At 44.6% G+C, this 23,649-nt stretch overlaps 1 protein-coding gene across 5 annotated transcripts in view; it reads right to left on the bottom strand.

Moving 5' to 3' along the window:
• SYNE2 (spectrin repeat containing nuclear envelope protein 2) overlaps positions 1–23,649 on the bottom strand; it is a 179,606-nt gene that overhangs the window by 14,361 nt on the left and 141,596 nt on the right. For all 5 annotated transcript variants that reach the window (XM_040067028.2, XM_040067029.2, XM_040067027.2 and 2 more), the window contains 6 exons: positions 21,546–21,701; positions 17,667–17,825; positions 16,588–16,754; positions 4,228–4,390; positions 585–772; positions 282–432 (listed from right to left, as the gene is read on the bottom strand). In XM_040067028.2, coding sequence (XP_039922962.1) covers positions 282–432; positions 585–772; positions 4,228–4,390; positions 16,588–16,754; positions 17,667–17,825; positions 21,546–21,701 — 984 coding nt within the window. The remainder of the gene's footprint in view (positions 1–281; positions 433–584; positions 773–4,227; positions 4,391–16,587; positions 16,755–17,666; positions 17,826–21,545; positions 21,702–23,649) is intronic.

Below are 23,649 nucleotides of genomic sequence, written 5' to 3'. Positions count from 1 at the left end.
CTCACTAGGAAAAGAAAGAAAAGAGTAAATATCAAACTACAAAAGGCTCTTGCCTATAAAAAGCAAGGCTTTAAACTTTAAGTGTCTGCTCAGAGCATTGTATTCACCACATTAAAAACAATTCTGGAGACAAACAGACATCTGCACACTCACCAAATTATTTATGTTCTCTACACTACCAATGCCAAACCAGTGTTTTCCAGAGACTCGGGCATTTTGCACAGACAGTAAGGATTCAGCAGCCTGATGCTAAGCATAAAAAAGACAGTTAAAAAAGTCACCTCAAATTTCTTCAGCTCCTCTTTTGCATGCGTGTACAAGACCTCTGAAGAATTAGGCCTAGCTGCTATATTTTCAGATGCTTTTAGCCAGTCTTCGAAGCGAGAATAGTCATCCAAAAACCTCTGCCACAGACGCCAGGTTTCCTCGATTCTGAGAGAGCAAAAACAGAAAGGTTTTATCACAAGCTAACTATCAACTCTGGATTCTTTTTTCCTCCTCAAGATTCAGCTTATGGCAAAAAGCTACAGCATTTCCTCAAAATGCTGCCACAGGCTTCTGTAGGGTAAGAATGGCAGACGTACTTCATTCGCCTTTCCATGGACATGGCACAGATGTTTCTCCACCGTCTGTCCAAGCTCCTGGTGGTTTGCTGGATGGAGTCACACTCTGTCTCATTAGCACACGCATCTGAGTCGTGTAGCAGCACTTCACAGATGTTAAACACTGACTCCACACCCGCCGTGTGCTGCTCTATGTCTCTCTGCAGGTCCTGCCATCGGCAAAAGAACAGTGTCAGAGGAAGGAAATGTGCGTGGCTACATCTCAGCCATGCCCTCTTCAAAATACTGCAGAGGATGGGCAAAGAGCAACTCCTGTGTCAGGAAAAGCTGATTTAGCTTTAAAAAAGACTTGCAGGATGAGCTGTGCAGATGACACAGGTCAGGAGAGAACTGCCATGCAAAAAAAGGGCTGTCCACCTTTGGTGCCTCAGTCTAAACTCAATCTTCTCACTACAGTCTGGACAATTTTAATGTGCATTCAAAATCCAAACCTTACCTATACCATAAATAAATTCCTATTAATTTTGACAGCACAGGATGACTGTCTCATATCAGGTTACCAGACCGAAATGCTCTTCAGAGAACTCCTAATGCAGCATGTGCATTTTAATGATCACGGCCTCAGCATGAAACACAAACACAGTACACAAGTACCTGGTGTTACACTGCTTTTCTTACTCCCTCTTGTAGGGCTCCTGTTCTGACAGACTGTTTTAAAGGCTCTGGAAAAGACCTTTTGTCTAATCTACACTAGAGATTTCTTTTTCAGAGCCTGCACTTCCATGATAGTCCAGCCTTTCATCCTGTACTCACCACTACTCCTAAAGTCAGTGTAATTGAAAGATAGAAAAAAAAGCCTTATCTAAATATTTCTTATTGAAAAGGTAGATCTCTATTATGCTACCAACTTTAAATATTAATAAAATGACAATAGCCACTCAAAATCCATTTTTTCAACCCATTCCTGGCTTTTCTAATGAAGGATACAGAGACTTTTGCTTGAATAACACTAGAGCAACAAACACAAACGAGTATTTTTCTGACAAAAGTGAACTGGAGTTCTCATTAAATGGTATTTACTGACTTCAGTCAACAGATGAAGCAGAACTGGTTTTGCTCTAGACTTAAAAAAAACCCCAAACAAAATAAAACAAATAAACCCCTCCAAAACAGACACAGCTTGCAGTAAATACAAAGTGAGTTGAAGGAAGATTTTTCACAGAAGTCAACAAGCTGCAAGGAGTTGATAATCACTCAGTGGCAGTCCTCAGTGGTTACATGGCTACCTGAATCAAGGGCTGAGCCATAAATGGTCAAAATATGGCTTGTGGGATTTGTAGAAATAAATAGCTTTAAGGAATGCAGAAGTGAAATTCTTTACATGGATGAGACTGCCAGAAGGAGACCAAACAGAATTTTTTACTAAGGATCCACAGCTATTTACTGAGCAAGATGCATCAGTGTCTTTTCAACACAGGCTCCACAGGTGGGAGCAGGCTCTGCCTCACTACTGGTACCTGGAGAGTCTCTTCTGAATTCATTAAATTCCACTGGATTTACAGGTGTATTAATGAAAATGAGAATTCTGACCACAGATTACAAATTTATTCTAACCTGCACTATGGTTATGTTGCTGACACAATCTCATTACTTCAGGCCATGCCTGGGTTCATGGAATAGCCTGGACAGAATCCTTGCTGTTTTTCAAATGACCTGACTGCATTATGTGAGAAAACACAACAAACTAAGGGGGTGAGGAACACATATGGAGCCCCAAAAAGTATCATTCCTTCAGCTCTGCATAGCATTGCCCAGAGAGCTTTAACAGACTGCACACTGCTAGATTTTTGCATTAGTGAAACACCTTTGCAATCTTAAAATTAATATTATTCATGTTGCAGTCATCATCTTTTAATTGAACAAATATGCCATAAAACACCTCTGTGGACACACAACACTTTTAAATTTCAGTATTCAAGACTGCACAGGTATTGACATTTATTTGACATCCAGTCATGGATGTCAAATAAAAGAAGCCTTTAGGGCATATTTCTCACCATTGCTCTGCTCTTGCTGAAATAATTGTTCAGATAAAACCAGGAAAGAACTTTTTACTTGTCGCTTTCATATAAATGTTTCACTAATGCAGAGCAAGAGCAGCTTTTCTTTTTACTGTCGTCTTTTTAGTCAGCACAGTCTTCTCATACTCAGCCTGCTAAAAAGCTACTGTAGAAGGAGCCTAGAGGTGCCTAGAGGTCTGTATTTAAAACAGCATCCAAAAAAATGACCAGTAAGTAGCTCTGAGCGGCAGATGATGGCTCTTATAAGCCAGCTGAAGCTTGAATGCTCATAATAAAAATAAATTAGTTTGGACACAATTCCTTTGTGCTCCATGCTCTGCTCTGCCTGGCAATTTATCACGGCCTTTGAGAACGCAAAAGGTTTGAATGAGAAGAAAACATTTCTTTGTGGTTTACATGACCATTTCACAATGCAGATGAAACCATGAGAGGTGGTGGTGTTTGATCAGCTCCTGCAGTGCAGTCAGTGGGAGCCATCTCCAATCCTGTCAGAGGAGCTGGCACTTCCTGTGACATTTGGGACACGAGTACAAGGACAGCCACACCAACCAGCAGAGAACAGAGTCCCCAGGTCTGGGTCACACAGCGATCCTCAGACACGAAAGCAGAAGCCACAGAGAAAAGATGGAAAGAATGGGAAGGATACCAATAAGTGTTCCTACAGGCAGATTGCCATAAAGCTTCCAAACTTCCAAACTTGACAGACTTGTTCTTGATCTTTAGCTTTTGGGCAAGTATTGCTGTTTAACACAAAGGCCAGATGACAGCCAAGCACTTAGAACCTGGTCAGACTTACAGCACAGCCTTGAGCAAAGGATAACTCCACCAGCAAGTCTGCGCTTTGGAGAAGTTCCTTTTCCTTGCCTGGCTGCTGACTAGAGAAATTTCCTCCAGGACTGTCCAGCTCCTTTCCTAAGATCCCCTTGGTAAGCCACTGCCTTGGATAAATGCTCACCAACACCTAGCAGTGTGAGGTTGGGTCACACTCATCTCAGCAGGATTCACAGGCCAGCTCCCCCAGCCCTGAGGGATCTTCAGAACCTGCCTCTGGATCAAACCTTGGCCAAAGGTGTGTCTGCACAAATCCACCTTCCAAAGCTCAAACATCCTCCTCTGCCAAGCTTGCTCTGCTGTCTGCAAGGAAGGGACAAGAACTGGAGCCAGTGAGGGCAATGCATCAAATCAAAGCACTTGGATCTGTCACAGCCACTTTGCAGAGAGCAGCATTCATGCCTTGTCAGTCTAAGTCATCCTCATCTACTCTGCCCACTGTCTGTGGCCCTGCCTAGTCCTCAGGAAGTCTGCTGTACTGAACTGAGCAAATTTGCTTTTGTTTGTATTTTGCATGTTTTCCTTAGGTGAAGGGGGCAGGGAGAAGTGGGGGTAATTCAACACAATACTGAATTCAATATTGAAATCACTGCAAGCAAATAAAAATCTTCCATGTAATGCATCTTGGCAGGAACACGCCATGCAAAGCAAACAGTGAGAAGGGCTCGCTAAAGAAAAGAAACAGGTGATTTTATACCAGGACCAATCAGCAGCATTTTAGCTCATTTACTCTGGCTGCTGCTATTTCCCACCTGCTGTTCTGCCAGTCTCTTCTGGATTTCTTGGTCATCACAGATGTCATAAACAACAGGCTTGGAAAGCTCAGACTCAATCCGGGCCAACCAGGTGCGAAGGTTACTCATGTTTTTGTCCAATAGCTGTATAAAAGCAAATGTTTCCTTCAGTTTCTTCACCCTAAGCAAACCAGGAAGAACATTTTGTTACAAAGATGGTCAATCAGTGGAAAGGATGTTAGCAGGAGGTGATAACAGGCACGGCTTTATGAAGCCATGTCACATCAAGCTGCTGCCTGTAAATCAGAGCCGTGTTTGAATCAAAGCCTACCTAAACTGGCTCAGCAGGCCCCTGCTCTACAGCTGCAAGCAGGTCTTGGGTGAAGGCTTTAATGAAACTGTATAAGCAAGGTGAATTTTCATCTGCTAGGGAGCACTGGACATTCATCTAAGTGGAAATTTAGACCATAATTTGCCACAGTTAAACTAAAATGGGTATCTATGGTCTGATGTTCCTGCCGTGAATTTTGCTCGGTGTCTTCTTTAGCAACCAACACATTCACACTAATCAACAAGGTACCGTGCTGCCAAGGAGGCAGAATCTGTACAAACCACCGGTCCAACACCCTGGGAAAATCACAAAATGGTTTGGGTTGGAAGGGCCTGAAAGATCACCTTGTTCCAACCTGCCATAGGCAGGGACACCTTCTGATATTCCAGGTCGCTCCGAGCCCCATCCAACCCAGCCTTGAACATTTCCACAGCTTCTCTGAGCAGCCTGTGCCAGGGCCTCACCAGCCTCTGGATGCTGACAGGAGAGGAGAAGGCCTGAACAGCAGCTCCTATAGAACTTGTAGCACCACAGCATTAAAGCTCATCTAAACACCACACATGCAGACATATGCCAGGTGAAAAATTCAAATAAACAATCTTAATGGGGGAGAATATCAAATGGCCAGGGAGACTTGTGCAGTGGACAAGCAAATGAACCGTTGAGAATGTGCCCTTTTCTTACAGCTGTTCGTAGCACAGCTCTCAAACTGCAGACAAACTTTTTTTTACTTCTACCCTTTTTTACTTCTACCCTTAGCAGCATATTCCCATGTCAGGGAATCCCCATATCAGCCCCTCAAATTACCCAAATAACACGCTTTCATATTTTGGGAAATTTGTCTCCATGTGTTGGAGGAATATCTGATGAACTACCTCACTGTTCTCCAATTTTTCTTGAAATTCTCATATATTGCAATTCCCAACAAAAATTACTAAAAAGGTAACACCAGGGTGGCACTTTTCTCTTCAGACTTATTTTAGAGCTTGTCATCTAGACCTTGGTAATTAATGGAGAAAAAAAAAAATAAATCATGATTTGTATCAGTCCTGTCTTAAACATCCAGATCACAAGATGAGATGAACTGTACCAAAAAGCATGTATTCCTCCCCACGAACCACAATGATCTACCCTGCAGTACTATTAATATCAGCACTGCAGACTCTGAACTCAGATGAAATCATTCCACTCATGTCCTAGGGAGAGCCCACTTCCGAGCCAGCATTGCTTCCCTGTGCTGGTCCCCTGATCACTAGTTATGGTCTTGTGCCTCAGGATGAATTTTTGAACCTTGCATGTGATTTCTAAAATGCAAACTTACAAATTAAACCTTTAGCTACTGCCTGGTCCAACAACTATCAAGAGGAACCTCAGTTATTTAAGTCAAGTGCAGCACAAAAAGTTAAAGTCTGTGTTGTGGAAAGGCTGAAACATTTCCCATTCATTGGCCACAGTGCTGGGAACTGTCACCATATAAACAAAACCAGCAGTGGAACTGCAAGGACAGCTTGTACAAGGAGTTCACTGCATGTCCCCAAATGCAGGGGACTCTTGAGGGGTCTGAGTGGAGCCCTGATGTACTTGGCAACATAGGTCTTGTGCAAGCTGGGACTGGGGAAGGGTGAAGGATGTAATCTCATGCATTGCAGGCAGGGACAGATTGCTCCAAGGCAGAAGTGCCCACACAGGGTACCTGAACAATTTCCTGGCTCACTGTCCTGCCTGCTGCAAAACTATCCTGGTAAGTTTTAGAGGAAAGTGGCCCAAGCTGCGTGTAATGAATGGCTTTTGCCACTGCCTGATGATACAATGACAGAAGATATGCAAGACACCTAATCCATAATGAATGCCAACCTGTAAGCAACAACTGATCTTATTAACAACCTTAAGGTAGCCAAAGAGGTTACACACATCAGCTAAACACTTGATTTAAGGTAAAGCACTTGTGGAGGAAATATGGGAATGATCCCGCTGGATTTGTTCAGCCCTACTGTTTACAGAGTAAGGCCAAAAAATTTAGGGTCTCATATGGATTAGCAGCATGGAAAGTTTCCCCTTCCTCCCAAAAGCGTCAGGCAGTAATTTCAGTTGTTTTACAAGGAGGGTGAGAAGAACACAGTCCTGTACTGAAGCTCCTGGAAGGTATTTAGCAACTCTGCACTCTCTGAAAGTAAAATTAGTATTGTCTGACTGATGTAAGCCTGCAAGCCAGCCTGAAGGATTTGGCTTAAGTCCATGGTCCACCTTGTTCCTGCCTTGCACCCAAAAATCTGCTGACATTGGTGCAGAGCAGCTGCCTCTGCCCCTTTACATGGACTGTGTCTTCCGCTGCAGCTGACTGAGAGAAAACCAGCAGATGACAAAAGCATTTAGCTGCTCTTGCTTTTCTTAACAAACTTTTTTTCAGAACTCTGGTCCGAAGTTCAACCCTATATACAGACAGCATCTGGCTCCCAAGCAAAGAGCTGCTGTGCAAATCTTGCTGCTCTTGATTTTGCTTCTTTTAACTGGTACTCAATAAACCTGTAATTGTATCATTTTCTTGCACTGTCATGGGCTGGCAGTTATTTACCCAGGAGAACTAATTCCTCCTGTGCCCTATTCCCATCAGTTAATCAGGAACTGGCCGGTTACGATGCTCAGCAGGGCCGGTGAGTCCCAAGGCATGTGGCCCTCCAAAGGCAGGTGACTAAGGAACCCTTTTCCCTGGAGAGATGGACAATCCAGGCTCAGTGTTGAGCACAGAATGGAAGAGTCAGAACTAAACATCTACACTGTTGCATTATTAACTCTGCATGACTTCAGGTCAGTCAGGAGGAAAGCAAGGCTTATCTCTGCCCTGTCCCTGACTGTATTCAGTGGCAATTTACTTCCTGCATATTCTGTGACGCTTCCCACAACTGCTCTGGAGACATGCACATGTTGGGACCATCTGATGGCACAGGTGACCTGCTGAGACCACAGCTTACTGCGCTGCTCAGGATCATCTCTGCCTCCCTGTGCTCCCTTCTCTGCCTCTATCCACCTGCTTCCCATCCCTAAACTGCATTACAGAAAAATTCACAGGTTGATAAATGTCCTTCTTCAGTCTGCATAGTGGATAGATGAACACAGCCAAGGAAGTCCAAAGCAAAACCAAAGGATATTAAACTATAAATAAATGGATTTGTGACTGAAAGTTCAATAAATTTTAAAAGCAACAGTTTTAGAATCCAAGCTTGGCTTTTTGCACCACCACTCCAGTATCACTTGGGCTTAGAAGTCACTCTGATTTTCAAGTTATGAATGTCACCATGAGGATCTTTATCTTCTAGTGTTACCAGAAGCAACAGTCTCAAAGACAGCAGCAGCATTATTGTGGAACTGAGAGCGTGTATTTACTTTCTAGCAACTGCCATTAGACACACCACTGTAATTAAGTAATTTAATCTGTTATTTATTCTGGATAAAATTTGGCATTTGCCAGCCATTTAAACACCCTTAACGCACTAAGCCATTCATCCCAAACTCGAGCTAAGCAGCCAAAGAACAAAAGCCTAAGAGAAGTTCACAGGAGAGCAGTGCAGAAATGGGAAGGCAACTTTGTGCAGACATTCACACTGGCTGATCTGCTCCTGTCAGCAGACACAGAGCCCAAGGAAAAGGGCAGGTTTCTACACTGAAACAAGAGGTAAACTGATGAAAAACATGAGCATCCTCAGCTTCCACAGAAGTCACAAGTAAATGCCATTTTCCCTGGCTACAGCTCAAAGAAAAGACTGAAACACACTAATTACATCCACAAAAGCCTTAATTTGCAACCACCATTCTTAGATGCATATCTGCACCCTGAAAATATTCTTACAAATCACCTGATCTTTGCATGAAAGAAACTTCATTAACTCCTCTGAGAGGCATCCTGATGAGTTCTGGGGAAAGACAGACCTTCTGGAAGCTGGGTGGGGGTGCACAGTGCAAGCCTCCAAGCCTGGGGGCAAAAGCTTCCTGCAGATCCAGGTGATCCATCACCCAGCACACAGTGAGTTAACAGCACCAAAAGTTCCAGTTTGGCAAAGAAAACCAGCTCCTTCCAGAGGGTGGAAGGTGCCACCACTGTTGATTCAATCCTTCCTCTATCAAGTGTGATTCTCAAGTTAATTGAGATTGGTCAAACAGGAAAAACTTATTGTTTACAGAAAAAAAGGCCTATTTATACATTGTTCACTTCCCACTGAGAACTCACCGGCTACAATTCAACTGGCCTCCAGAGGAAAAAAAAAGAAAAAAGTTAATAATATAAAAAAATCCAGTAAAAGTATCACCATTAATCTAAGAAAACCCCAACAAATTCAAACTTGTCTTGGGGGCCAAGCTAAAGAATCCACCCCGATTAGCACTTAGACACATGCACAAATTGCCTGGAATAAGCCAAACAAAGCCAATTTTTAAATACTTTAATCTTTACACAACAATAGAAGTGGCAGAAAAAGAACAAAAGTAGGAGATTATAACTAAAAGCTGGCTGCAAAAGTGAACAGAAGGACTAACTGACCTGACTGAGACTGGATTTGGGTCTTAATACTCTCACTGTAGTTGCCAGCATTGGGTTACAAGAGAAAAGCATTAAGGGGTCTCTGCCTAAATCATGGCATGGCCCCAGAAATACACAGTATAATTGCAGTAACTACTCAGGAATTACCTAGCAGTAGGAGGAGCTTCCAGGTTGACTGAAATGTATCCACACAAACAAAAATAATTACGAAATGCACGCCCTGTTGCATTGCTTTAGCTGTCAAGATGCTGCAGGAAAAGATACGGGGGAAGCTCAGGTAAGGTAAATAGCAGCTTTCAAATTTTAGTGTCTGAAAGAACAAAAACCACGCTGGCATATATTCCTAACCCTCCTTCACAATCGCAAATGTCGTCAGAGAAAGCGACTCCGTACATGTCTTGAGGAGGAGGAGGGGCTGAATTGGCCCTGCCAGCTGACAGGATTGTTTACCAGCGGCAAAGCAAATGAGATGCACAGCCCAGGAAACCTTTGTTCAGTGATCGCAGGGGGAGCTTTAACCGTGCGAGGGACAAAAGACGCAGCTTGGAGAGGTGATGCCAAAGGCAAATCTCGGGCCTTTCTCATGGAGGGCAAGGCCGTTTCTCGGTCCGTGCCGGTGCCGCGCCAGCCCCTGGGCTGTGCGCAGGGAGAAGCGGCGGGCGCGCCGGGGGAGGTTTGGGGGAGGCTTTTCTCGCCTCACCCCGCCGGCGAGCCCAAAGGTTGTTGCCACGGCTCTCCACCGCCTCGGGTGCCAGCCCCAAAGCACAGCTGATCGCAAGCCGGAGGCCCCCGAGCACTATTCCTGCAGCTAACGTGCCGCATTTCCCACTGGTCCAAGGCGAGCTGCAGCCAGGCGCTGGCGCAGCGCATCCATGGCTCCCCCCCCGCGGCTCCGCCAGGACCCACCGGCACCGCTCACCCACACGGCACTTACGGTTCGCACGGGAAAACCATTCCTCAGCCTGCAAATCCCAAGCTGCGAGGGGGGACCGTCTGTGCGACCGGGCAGGCATGGCAGAGGAAACCCCTCCTCCACAGATGCCCTATTTATTCGCCGCTTTAGCATCCCGGGTGTGGGGGGGCAAGGCTCGCCCGTCCTCCTCCTCCCCGACCCCGAGCTGGGGAGACACCGGAGCTCGCTCTCTCTCTCTCTCCCCCCCGTGTTTTAACCCTTTGGTTTTGCGTTGGGATTTTACCTGGCGAACGGCCGCATCCTTCCTCAGAACAAAACCACGAGAGCTTTATTCTGACACAAGAGAATTATTATTAGCACGTGAGGAAGCGCACGCCGGGCTGCCCGCGGCTGGCGACAGAAAGGTCGTGGGTTGGAGCCTCCGGCACCGAGAAAGGTGGATGCGGTGCTCATTTCCCGGGAGAAAGAGGGATTGGAGCCTCAGACCCGGACGATTTGCAGCAGAGTCGGTCTGAAGCGAACCCAAAAAAAACGAGCCCACGTACATCCACGCACAGGCACCACGCACAAAGATGTATCCTTCCTTCCCCTGCGTTCTGCTTTCTTGCCTTTACCATTATATCCCAGGTATTAAAGTACGAATTAAATCTCCCACACACTAACCTGTCCTCTCTTTAACCTTCCAGAGCAGGCAGAAGGCCTCCACTGCAAAAAGCCTGTTATGTCAGAGGACAAAGTAACCCCTAATCTTCATTTATGATATCATTTGTCTGTGGAAAAATACACTGTCATGATTTCTGTGTGTTATGACTGCCAGAGATCACGGGGTGGGAAAAAAAAGGCGGAAGCCGGAGAACCTTGGGTTACAAGTCACTCCCCACACAGCCAGTATCAGGAAAAAAAATAAAGAAGTTGTGATAATCCCACCAAAAATGCAAAGAATGATTTTGAAATCAAAGGTTTTTCAGTATCCAGGTAATTTTCCACAGACCTGTACTGACTTGCTGATGGCTCACATGGCAGAACACACAGTGCCTGTGAGGACACAGCACACTGAGAGAGGGCTTTGGACATTTGCACAGGTAAATCCTGCCCAGTCACCTCCACAGTTTGTTGTGCAGAGTGGTTCAAAACTGCATTTGAAATGGTTGACCTCAGTAAATGGGGAAATAACCCCCAGTTTCGCAGGCAGATACTGGAGTGAAGATGGTGTGCAGAAAACAAGGACTCCCCTTGCACTGCCAGCTCCCCCTGCTCCCTGCACACATTGCATAACCAAAATAAGCCCAACCATCATGCCTGAGACAATAATGAATTCTGTCACAGCTTTTACACTGAAGGGAAGCATAATCCTCAAAGGACAGAGAGAACATGGAAAGAAAGCAGGCACTTTGTGAGTGAGATTTCAACCATCCACGTATTTTGTGTACCAAAAAAACCAAACCCAAAAATGAGATTGTACAGTGGCACTGCCACAAACCAGCACAATTCTGCTGGACATTGCTGCCTTGTTCACCTGGGAAGGTCTCCCTGCAGCATATTATGCTTCCCTTGCCATGCAATATTGATCTGCAGCAATTTAAAAAGACCTTTGAACCCAAAGTGCACCCACACTGATTATGGGCTGCCACAGGGTAGGACAGCACACCAACGCGTGGTGCCTGATTGTCTGCCCTGCCAACGGGTAACCAGTGTGGTGGAAAATAAATAGAGACCAGCTTAAAGTGTGTGCTGTGAACTCACTCGCTCCCCAAACCCATAATCTGAGGCCTGCTGCTGCTGGAGCGACTTTTGGGGCAAATAAACCACGGTGAGGGTGCAAAAAAGGAGAGGGAATTGGCAGCTCACTGCACTTCCCCACAAAGCCTCCTTGGACCCCCAGCACAGCACAAGGTGGAGTCACTGGAGACCTTCAACTCCTTCCCATTGTTTTTGCAACCTGAGAAGTTCCAGTCTGTTTGGGAATTTCAGCCCCCCAGGGTATGCAGGAAATGAGCTGAAAACACCTTGAATCTCTCAAGTTCTAAGAAGGAAGGAAAGCGCTGACTTGAGCGTGGCAGTTTAAGATTCCTGGACAATGTAATGATGCTGGCAGCTTGCAACACAGGGAAAAGACCCAGTTGCCAAGGTTAGTTGTATTTAAAAGAATAAGAAGACACATTTGACCTTGCTAGCTTCCCTGAATTTTCATGCTCGCTTTAAAGGTCGCAGTCATTTGAACCCATTCCTGCTACGTACACAAAAATTTTGCCTCTCTCCACAAGGCTGAAAACACGGACTAGACTCACCAAGTAAGAAAACACATCAGTGTGCCTGTAGCCAGAGCAGCTGAGAAATGGCATCCCCTTTGCACAGCTTGGCAGCAAGTGGCAAGAGCTGCAGGATGCCCAGGGGTACAGAAATGCAAGATCGGTTTCTGCAGACTGGTCTGCAGACCCAAAACTCCTGGAGGCGGCCCCTGATGATGCTAGTGGCTTTAATGAAGCTTCAAGCAACATTCAAACGCTTTGCACAGCCCCAGGCAATGCAGACACTCTTCAGTGACACGGGGTGCTCCTCCAGCCTGACTGCAGGCACTAAAAGCAAACAGCAACGCAGAAGGAAAATATTTCCTTTACACCGGGCTGGGAAGCAAAGAGTGGAGCTGGAATCAGTGATGGATGGCCCAGGGAAGGGAACATGGCTATGCACAACACAGTTCCTTGATAGTTCTTGCCTGTTAGTGCATGGCCCAGGAGCCCTGCTCCAGAGCATGTAAATGAGGATGTAAATCCCACTCCATGGGTTTTTGGTTGTCCATCACCCTGATGCAGCCTGTGCACTCCTCCTCCTCCCGCTTCAGTAACAAAAAAGATTTTCTGTGTCCATCTTTACAGTCAGCACAACTCTCCATTCCTACCTGTTAGTATGTTTGTATTCCTCATCCCTCAATTAACAAACCTCCCGTGGTAAGAGTATCTTCTGAGCTGAACAGAATTCATTTGTTCTCCTTTCCCGGCATGCTAATGACCTGATGGTTACTTTATCCCATGAAAATTAACATTTTGAGACTTCCAAGTTCGCAGCCAGAGGGTGGCTTGGTGCAACACACGCTTTTGTCACCACACAGGCTGAGCACAGGCAGATAATGAAAGTGTTAAGTCCTGCAAGTGCAGCCATATGGCAAATCTGAGCTTGTCACCATGAACTAAGAGAATCACTTCAAGGACTAAATGGGGAGCTCACCTAATTTGCCCATCTGTCCCAGGACGTTTATTGGTTTAAAAAGGTGAAATAAGCTATCAGGAGGAATGCTCTGCATTGATACATTGACTTGCAGGCTGGTTTGGTTTCATGCTGGTGCCACACAGCCATACACTGCACTGCAGAGAAGATAAAATCTTATACAGGTTGCAGGGACAGCCATGGGGACATCAGCAACCACAGAACTGAAGCTGGCAATATATTTCAATTAGATTCCTTTGTAGATACAGGTTATTTTTCACTCCTGAACCACAAGATCAAAAAGTGCCCATCTACAAGAAAGATTCAGCACCCAGAAATGAAGAATTTGCTTTGAATACACAGCTGTTCAATATACATTTTCTCCTACTCAGTACCCCACTCTGTAGTTCACCTCCATCCCAAATCTTGGCCTGCCATGAACACATGCTGAAATTTGGTCCTTGCCCCTGTGATGGTGGGTGGGCCACTGGGAGGTGTAAGTACAAATATAGGCAGCAGCTCATTGTGTGTTTAACAGAAATGGTTGGAGTTGTTATATTTGTCAAAAAAAAAAAAAAGATTCAAGTGGTCACAGATTTGGCACCCAAAACCGCATAAAATTTTCACTTCAATTTTACTTGCCTCAGCTACTCATCTGAAAAGACAGGAGCAAAATCACCTCCTCATTTCATGGATGTGCTTCAAAAATAAGTTCCTAAAAGTAACTTTTTCTTTTTATGAGAAAGACAAGGTTTTCTCTGCATCACAGTCAAAATTTATCACTTCTCTCCAGGAGCATTCCCCTACCCTCAAACCCTCCAAGCCCTCTGGCTTCCCTTCCCAGAGGCATCTCCTCCATTCATCTTATTTTTCCCAAGCAATGAAGTAATGCCCAATGAAATGGGCATTGCACAGGTCTGCAGACGTGGCAGCACCTGTGCAGTCTCTTCTGCAGGGCTGCAGCAGATACACAGCCCCTGTGCCATTCCCTCCAGCCTCCACGCACTGTGAGAGGATGTCTGGGCAGTGATGGCTTAATCCAGCAAGGACAACAAAATTCCACCACCATCCTTTACATATGTTCTTTCAACACAGCCTCAATACAAAATTTTTAAATAGTTTCTGCAAAAGCAAACTGAGAAGGAAGGAGACAGTCTATCAGCACAGGGCATCACAACCTACGCTCGCAGGTCACCTTGCCTCCAGCCCAAGGCTCTCTGCTCCTCTCTGCTCTCCCTCAGAGGCCCAATTTGTGTCACACTGGTGGTGGGTTGAGCTGCTGCCTCCCCACCATCACCTGAGCTTGAGAGAGGCTACCCGAAAGAACAGGGGGAACGTCATCTTGAGTGCCCCAAAGCACACCTCTGAGTGTGGTGGACATTTCAGTCAACTGAGGTCTAATTTAATTCCTTCAGACATCGAATCTCAGTGGCAAATCAGTACCATAGCAGCAAACTTAAAAGTACAAAGTTGGAAGGTTATAGCAGGGCAAAATCAACTCTTAGGAGTGTTCTCAGAGTCTGCTGTGAGTGTCTGGCCTGGTGGTTACTTCTGACTGAGCAGCTGAGAGCCAAGCCCCAGCAAGGTGGATTAGGTGAGGGAGGAGAGGTGCTGCACAGCACTGCCATATGCTGAAGCTCTCTTAGTATTAACTCCAGGGGCACCAGCAGAGCCCACAGGGCTGCCTGATAATCTCGGGCCACCGAGGGAGCGGCTTAAAATCACATTTTGCCAGGCCCTCCAGTTCATTACCCTGGTCCTGAGTACCAAGTTGGTGGAAATCACAGGTAGAAGCTGGCATATTACAGGCATTTAGGGATTAAGAACACAGGAACAATCATAAAGCATGCCACCAATTCCCCAGTAGCTGCAATATCCACTTAGATACCAAATACTGGGAACCTTGTTGATGCTGTAGACAAATCCACAATAATGTACTTCAAAGCACCACTGCACACTTGCCTGAAGGCAAATATTTAAGACTTACCAGGCAGACAAGTCCCTGTTACAGAGTACTGGAATACAGTTGCCAGTGCTCTCTCTAAATGCCCCATCAGTTCTTTAGCATGTTTTCCTAAAGACTGCCAGAAATGTGCCATGCTTACCTCACCTTTAAAACAGTGCATTTTAATCTGCATCTAAAAATTGCTACAATTCAAAACCAATACACAGCAGAACAAAAAGTGATCATAAAAGAGCTTTAAAAGTGACACTTTACTATCAGGTAAGAACAGAAAAAGTGCTATTACTAAAGTGAAGCTTGCTTTCCTACACCAGATCAAAAACAAAGACCCCTTGAGACAACCGTTGCAAGTCTATCTGCAGTGTCAGATCTTCAGAAGGCAGCTTCTGCTTAATCATTCACAGCTCGTGTGTCACCATTAATTCAGATCTCATTCCTGATTAAGGACCAGCACACTTGGCACTTCATTGTCACAGCACAATCACTTGCATCATCGGTCCCAAATTTAACTGAGCAACAGAGCTGCTGAGAGCCCGGAGTAGGGGGATCACAGGGAGAACAAAACCTTGGGAGAGAGGCTGAGACCAATACTAATTTGGTGTTAGCCTTATTATTTCTGGATTACCAATAAACTCAGCAGGAGGCAAGACCAGCCCAGCATCCTGTTCCCCAAGCTGTGGCAGAAACTCAGAGATAATAATGAAATGGGATCGTCTCAGTAAGGCTAATACTGAAATGATCATGATGTTCTTAACTCAGTCAAGTATAATAAAGATGCTTAATCTGTTAAGAAGAGGTTGTTGCCTAGACTGTGCAGGTTTTTGTTTTCATTTCAACTGACAGTATTTTCTACTTCACCATCATACAGAAAATCCTGAATTTAAAAGAAACTCATATGGTCTTTCTGTTGTTTTTAGGAGGGAGACTGAGTAAAGAAATAGCACTGGTATTACATGAAATTTCAAACACTTTTGAATGTAAAAATGGAACATTATCATATAAATCTGATTATCTACAGAGGCAGAATAGAATCTTTTCCTAAATTCATTCATACATAGAGTGAAAGAGAGGCTTGTGTTAAAATAGAAGGCTCTCCTAAAAAGCCCAAATGAACTCCTACCATGCTGCCTTAAAATAAGATTGCAATTCAACACATGGAATGGAGAGATCACTTTGACTCTTCCTTTTACAAAGCTCCCATCATTAAAATTTTATTTCATATGAATTCTTACACCCTGCCCTCTACCATAGGATAAATTAAGACATGTGCTGTCATAATATAGCAATAAGTTACCAAAAAAAGCATTTCCTTTCAGCTTGACTCTCATTAATAAATTCCAGCTTAACTGGAAAGTCATGTCACTCTGTTTCTGATGTTCAAGGACACAAGCCTCTGACTTTTATCTCACATAAAACATTGAAAATCATTTTCTTACCGTGCTCCAATGACATCGAAGAGGTGCTGCCAGCGGTCATTGATTTTGTTGAGTTTATCATCTATTTCTGCAACTCGGCTCTTGTTGCTAGCCTTGATTAGCTGATCACCCATTTGTTTCAAGTGAAGCTTATTTTCACTGAACAGGTTTATTTCTTCCATGCAGTCCTGATAAACATACACAAACATTGCTTTAATTACAGGGCAAAACAAAACTATGATACTATAACAAAAATATGTGTTTCTTTTCCCAGGTGTGTGATGTGGAATCAGGTTTGGCTGAGGTTTCTACATTAGCATGTAGAACTCTCAGTCAAAACAAAAAGAAAACCTCAATGAAGAAGCCCTCTCACAATCTATGAAAAAATAAGCAGCTTAAAGACTTGCAAGTGCCAGGAGTAAGTATTCCTAAAAATAGCAACTGAATGTTCTAATTTTATCTGTTGTTTTCCTGATTTAACATCATTTTTCAATGAAGCTACCTCAAAAGAACCCAAATTCAAGTCTAGGATGGCTTTATTTTGCTGGCATTCCTCTCCAGCGGAGATGTGGGATTAGACACTGAGACATTTTAGCCTTGAGGAAGAACAGCAGAACAATAATGGTCTTCTTTAAAATCAAGCTAATACAAAAGTATTAGAAACTACCACGGAAAGGACAGAATTAGGTTTTATTTTTGATTGTGGTAACCCCATCCTTCAATCTTTTCTTTGCCCTCTGCCTGCCAGTGGTGTGGATGATGGAGGTGGTGAGAGCAGTGAGCTGCTCCCAGGACACCACTCTGAGCAGTGCTGGGTGTACACATGTGCCCCAAAATTCTAACAACCCAGAGCCCATCACCACAGCTCACACAGAACACACTCCATGACTAAATGCAGTCGGGAGGCATTTCTGTTCTGCTTTAAACTCCAAGCCTGAACATCAAGAAGAGCTAATGCTAGAAAAGCTCATCTCACAAAAGCCTGGGTGTGTTGGTTTTACATCATGTATCACTTCCAAGAAGCAAGGAATACACGAGAAGTGGTGCCTCTATAGTAAGTTATCTGACTGCAATTGAAGAAAAGTGGCATTGCTACTTACCTTCTGCAGTTTGTCTATCATGTCTTCAATGCTAACATCTGCAGTCTGCAGCACTTTGCTTTCCATCTGTACCAGCCAGGAGCACAGCTCCTTGTTCTTCTCATTGAACACGATCCAGGCATTGAGCCTATCCTCGATCTCCTGCTTCCTCAGGGACACCTATGGAAAAGCACACACAATTAATTCTAGCAGCAGCTTTTCCAGGAAGGAAACCAACAATTATGAACCTTCTAATTTCTAGTCTGCACTTGATCTTATTCCATTTTGCAGGAGCAAAGTATTATCAGGTATTCTACTTTCCTTTCCAAAGCCAGTAAGCAGATTGTTATTACATCTTCTTTTGGATAGCAGGACAAAGAGTTGACTAGCAAATACCAGATTCTCTCCCTCAGAAGAATGAAACTGAGTGACAGCTTTATAAATAATGTGCTTATATAAAAATTTAAATGTTACTCAGTGAAAACCTGAAAATATCAAACACAGAAGAAATACAAAATATATAATTACTACACAGTGTTTAGTATGGCCTCATATATAACACAAGAGAAACACCTAGATAAGTTCTTTTTCTGCCACTTTAAGAGAAACCTTGCAACTACTGACTACAATTATTTTATCTCTATAAAAACCTCCCTATTTTCTTTCCATTTGCCTACCAGTAATTGGAAAAAAATCAGCATCAATAATCTATCCTTTTCATTGAAAACTATGGGTTTTTTTTTTTCCTCCATCAAAAATACATTTTCCAGGATGGATAAACAAATTGTCTAGACAGAGAAATTAAGGTCTGATACTGCCTGAAAAAGCAGAGTCATTATCACTGCTCCAATATCTCAGAAATAAGCAGGGTCACACTTCTCACTAGCTAATAGCACCTGTCTGTAGCTTAGGGCTTTTAAATATGTATTTATTTATTTACTTTGATGGATTCCTGTAAGATATAGGGGACAAAGGAAGTGAAAAATGGTTCTACTGAAGCAAGAGAAAAAAGTAACCCCTCATTCTCACGAATAAATTTTGTCTAAAGACTGTGCATAACATTTTGCTTGTCTTGGCTGTAGATGGCCACTCTAATTATCTCCCTAAAGCAGGAAACACTCCCTCCTCACATCTCCCATGCACTTCATACAGCATAGGACTCCTCAAAATTCCATTATTGATCCTTCTAAACTTATCTCTAACATTATTTTGTACGCCAGAGTGAAGTTTAAATGCGTAGTGTGGAAACAAGGCCAGCTCCATCTAACACCAGGATCAAAACAGGAGTCACAAAACCATCTCCCAACACATTGCTTTGGTCCCTTAAATTCTGACTTGTTTTCAAGGAGGGGATGGAGAGGTGAAAGGGATTTCTGAATCCTTCATGACAAGCAAAGAGATGAGGATGAAAGCACTGTCTTGGGACACAGGGAAAAGGTCTCTCATGCTCCCCATAGGAAAAAGCCTGGAGATGCCAGGGACCTCAGAAAGTTTCCAAGAGTGTCTCTGCTCTGGGATGTTCCCATATACCCTCAAGCTCAGAGGTGTGGAGGGTGGACCCTTCACCCTTCCTTACCACTTGCAGCATCTCCCATGTATGGAGATGAGTTTACTTGGTCACTGGAAGAACAGACTATGCTTATCAGCAAAACGAGCTCTAAATGCTCATGTGATTCTGACCCCATGTTGCCTGCTCAGAACGGGGCAAGGCAGGATTTTAAGAGCAAGAAGCACCTTCTAGCTGGCTAAGCAATACAGGCTGAGAGCAAAAAACAGAAATAACCCAAAAAATCCCAGACAAACTTCTAGGAACATGAGCCCCTCAAGCCATTGCTTCGAGCACTTTCTCCCTCTGCCCAGCTGCCCTGGTACCACCCCATTTTGCAGCCACCATGTGTGCTTCGTGTGCATTCCAAACAGAGGCTAAAATAACATCCCCAGGATGCTGCCTGGGTTGAATGGTTACATCTGTGACCTACATGCACCTTGCAAGGGCAGCTCTGTAAATGCTAATCCCTTGAGTGCATCTGCTCCCTCTGCCCAGTTGAGCACAGGCATCTGGCTGCCCCAGGGCCCTGACAGCTGCAGCTCTTTCACCTCCCTCCATTTATTCTGCAGACTTTCCTCCACACAATACATCTTGACTCTAATTTGTTATCCAACATGAAGCAGTCATGCCTTATAAAGTCTGCTCTCCTACCCTGGTGTCCAGCACTGAGCACCACTGTGGGCTCTCATGAGACTCATTAGGGCTGTGCAAACATTCAGAATCTCCCTCCACTACAGCACTCAGATTCCTCCCAGCAGAGATTTTGTGTGCCTAACACAGTTACATTACTGTCACCTCTTCCCTCCCTCCAAGACAGACTGAACTCAACGTTGTTCCCTCAGGAAATTAAAATGGAAATTTTGAATAAAATCTGAACTTAAATTACTACGTGAAATTACTACCTAATAGACTGTAGTAGAGCACATATAAAAAACTTTAATTTTCAGGGCTATTCAACACAGGGGACAAGCAGGCTTCAGCAGCTCACCAAAAAAATGAAAAACAACAGTTTTCTCATTTATAGGCTTAACTACAGATTTCCATAAGGAAAATGGTTCAGGCATTTTGATTTAAAAAATAATGGCTCATATTTCTCAGGAGGGGAGAGGATGTTTCTGGAATTATTTTTCAGAGTTCAGAAAAAGATAACCGAGAAAACACTGTTTGTAGAACAGCTGTCCAGTTTAAGGACATTAAATTCTTAAATTAAATTAAATTAAATTCTTCTTTCTCATTGCAATGCAAAAAGAAATTAACTATTTCAATCAAAACAAGTAATTATTTCATCACAACACATTTTGTGAAATAAGCACAGCTGCTCAATACTCTGGCAACATCCCCAGCAAGATTGCTTTACCTTTGCCTGTGTAAGGGTTAGAAACAAAATACTAACTGGTTTCAATACCTCTTTACAAACTGTAAAAGAAAAGCTATTTACTTGTTAGTAAAGAGACTGCAAGAGTTCGGCTTGCTGGTATGTAGAGCCCCCCCCCAAATAACTTAAGACCCCGAAGTATTTTACCTCTTCCAATCCTGTTAACAGGGCAAAGTAAGCACACATTCAAACTGCATAATAACCTAATGAATCAAGTCCACGTGACTTTGCTGTAAATGCTCCAAGCAATTTTACACACAACACTAAATTAGGTGTAATACAGCAACAAGCCACAAAGAATGCAAATGTTTCACAGCATTTTCCTGCTACAAAAAAGACAGCTCAGTTCTCAATGTGCTCAAACCCAAGGAGTTAGCTTTTAAACACATTTAAGTTTCATTTCTGCTGGCATTTTGTTTTAACTTCCCTCTTCCTTTCCCTGCATCCATGGCCTCCGGCAATTCCTGTGCTCATCCCTCCCTGCCTTTGGCAGCCCGGAACAAAGGCACCTCTTCCAGTAAACAGCTGCATCTGGGCTCTGTGCAGTTCCACACTCGCTTCTTACAAAGGGGTTGCAACAAAACCCTCGGCTGCCCGTCCAGGACACAAAGGGCCAGCTCCATCCCGGGCCAGCTGCGCCTGGAGCGGCCCCATTCCCACCCAGAACCTCCAAAGGGAGCCAGGCCCAGAGAAACCCCTGTGCTGCCCTGCTCCCCCTTCCCTTCCCTTCCCTTCCCTTCCCTTCCCTTCCCTTCCCTTCCCTTCCCTTCCCTTCCCTTCCCTTCCCTTCCCTTCCCTTCCCTTCCCTTCCCTTCCCTTCCCTTCCCTTCCCTTCCCTTCCCTTCCCTTCCCTTCCCTTCCCTTCCCTTCCCTTCCCTTCCCTTCCCTTCCCTTCCCTGCCCTTCCCTTCCCTGCCCTTCCCTTCCCTGCCAGGCCCCACGGACATCGAAACACCCCGGAGGAGGCTGAGACTTACCCGCAGGCAGAGCTCTTCCCACTGCCTGTGCAAATGCTCCACTTGCTCCTTGAGCACCATCATGTCCTCGGTGAGGATGAGGTGCGCCAGCTCCGCCTTCATGGCCTGCAGCTCCTTCATGTCGTGGGCCCAGTCTGCCAGCGACTGCTCCAGCTCCTGCATGGAAACGCACCCGCACAAGCCTTGGCACTAAGCTCCTCGGCTTCCCAAACCTGCTCGCTAATCCCCTGCCTGGCCTGTGGGGGAGGAGAGCAGGCAATGTGCGGCCGCCTGTGCCGCGCTCTCCAGTGGGGCTGGGCTGGCCAGGATCCCCTGGAGATCGCTGGAACCCCGCTGGAACCCTGCTGGAACCCCACTGGAACCCCACTGGAGCCCATGGCAGTGCCCCGGCTGACCCACGGTACCATCGCTGCATCCCAAAGCGCTGCGACACAGCCTGGCCCCGGCAACGCCCCTGCTCCAGGGCAGCCTTCGGGTTCTCACACCCAGGCCGGCACATGCCCGCTTCTTCAGGGTTTCCTTTATTCCTGTCATAATTGTTTTGGGCAAGTTGCTTCACACCTGCATTTGATCCAGTTTCAGGTTATTTTTTGAAGCACACAAAAAAAATAAATCAGTTGCCTTCTCTAATGAGTGATTTCGTAGGCACTTCCCCAGATTTGTGAGGAATGTGGAGCTTTTAAACTGCTTGTTCACAGAAAACAGGCTCTCTTTTCTGCTTTGCTCCCCCATGTCCCCTTTCTCTGTTGGACTCCAGGGCATTCCTTTGGCTGCCCTGGAGGGTCAGGGACCTGGACAGGGGGGTCTGGGACCCAAGCTCAGAGAGACACTGGCTTTGATCTCAGTCCATGGGAAAGACTTCCTACACTGCGAGAGGGTTTGCAGGCCACAAGAATGTGAAAGATTGTAGCTTAGCTTATCACAGGGTGAAAAAACAGTAAATTTCGATTTCTAGCATTGAAGTGAATGGGGGCAAGATGGAGAATTTGGGGCGTTGTCTCCTGTTGCTTCTTTCTTCTTCCCTCACTCCATTTTGGCAGTGACATTGGCACAAAGTAGTTTAATGGGGATTGGGTCAAGGTAGAAATGACCTGTTTAGTATTAGTAATAGGCATTGGTGAGAAATAGTAAATAAAGAATATGTAGCAATTAGTATAAAAGATAACGACAGCCCAGTTCGGGAGGAGTCGAGGAGTCGTCCGATGCCCGAGCAGCTGCAAACATCTCTCGTGGGGTGCTGAGAAAATTGTAAGATAAGAACAATAAACGAAACATGCAATCTTGAAAAATGAGAATTCGAAGACTCCGCCTCTTTCATCCGTCTGGCTCAGAGCTTTGCAGAGGGCAAAAAAGACTCTAAAAACCACCTGAATGTCGAGGAACAAACCTAACATTTCTCTTTATTGTAAGTTACACATTTTCCTTAACACTGTTCAAATTGTCACCTAAAAAGCAGAGGTACCACTGTGTGCAGCTGGGGAATATGACACTACACACAAGGTTCTAGGTCGCATTTTGCAAAAATAGCTGCTGGGAAGGGTCACTGGCACAACAACCAACACCAACAACAACAACAAAAAACCAAACAAAACAAACAAAACAACAAAAAAAAAAAACCAAAAAAAAAAAAAAAAAAAACAAAAAAACAAAAAAAACACCCCCACAACTCTTAGAGAGAATCCAGTTTGTCTCATTTTAAAGGGAAAATAATCTGTGAGTGTTTGTGTCAGAAGTGCGCTGGGTCTAAACCCTGTAATGATTTTTACAGGTCTTGGACCCAGCTTCAATGCTAGAGGAAAACACCAAACAAACCTGACTTTAGAATTTACCTGAGATCACAGTACTCCTATAGATGTGCACACATGCTTTTATGTCTCCTAACAAGGGGCAAATCCTGAGCAATTACAGAGCTAACTGTGGAATTTCATGGGACTTTGCTAGCCTCATATAAGTTTCAGAGCTGAAAGAAAAATAGCTCTATTCCAGATAGAAGTGAAAAAGCAGGAAGAGCATGCCATGCCATTTTAGTCCTTTATGGTACTATGACACCTACTAGCAGCACTTGCACTGGCACTGACACTGATGCCTCTGCAGCTGAATTTCT

Source organism: Hirundo rustica, chromosome 6, assembly GCF_015227805.2.
Source record: "Hirundo rustica isolate bHirRus1 chromosome 6, bHirRus1.pri.v3, whole genome shotgun sequence".
Lineage (NCBI taxonomy): Eukaryota > Metazoa > Chordata > Aves > Passeriformes > Hirundinidae > Hirundo > Hirundo rustica.
Note: the sequence above shows the minus strand (reverse complement) of the source record. Positions and strands in the feature narration are given on the sequence as shown.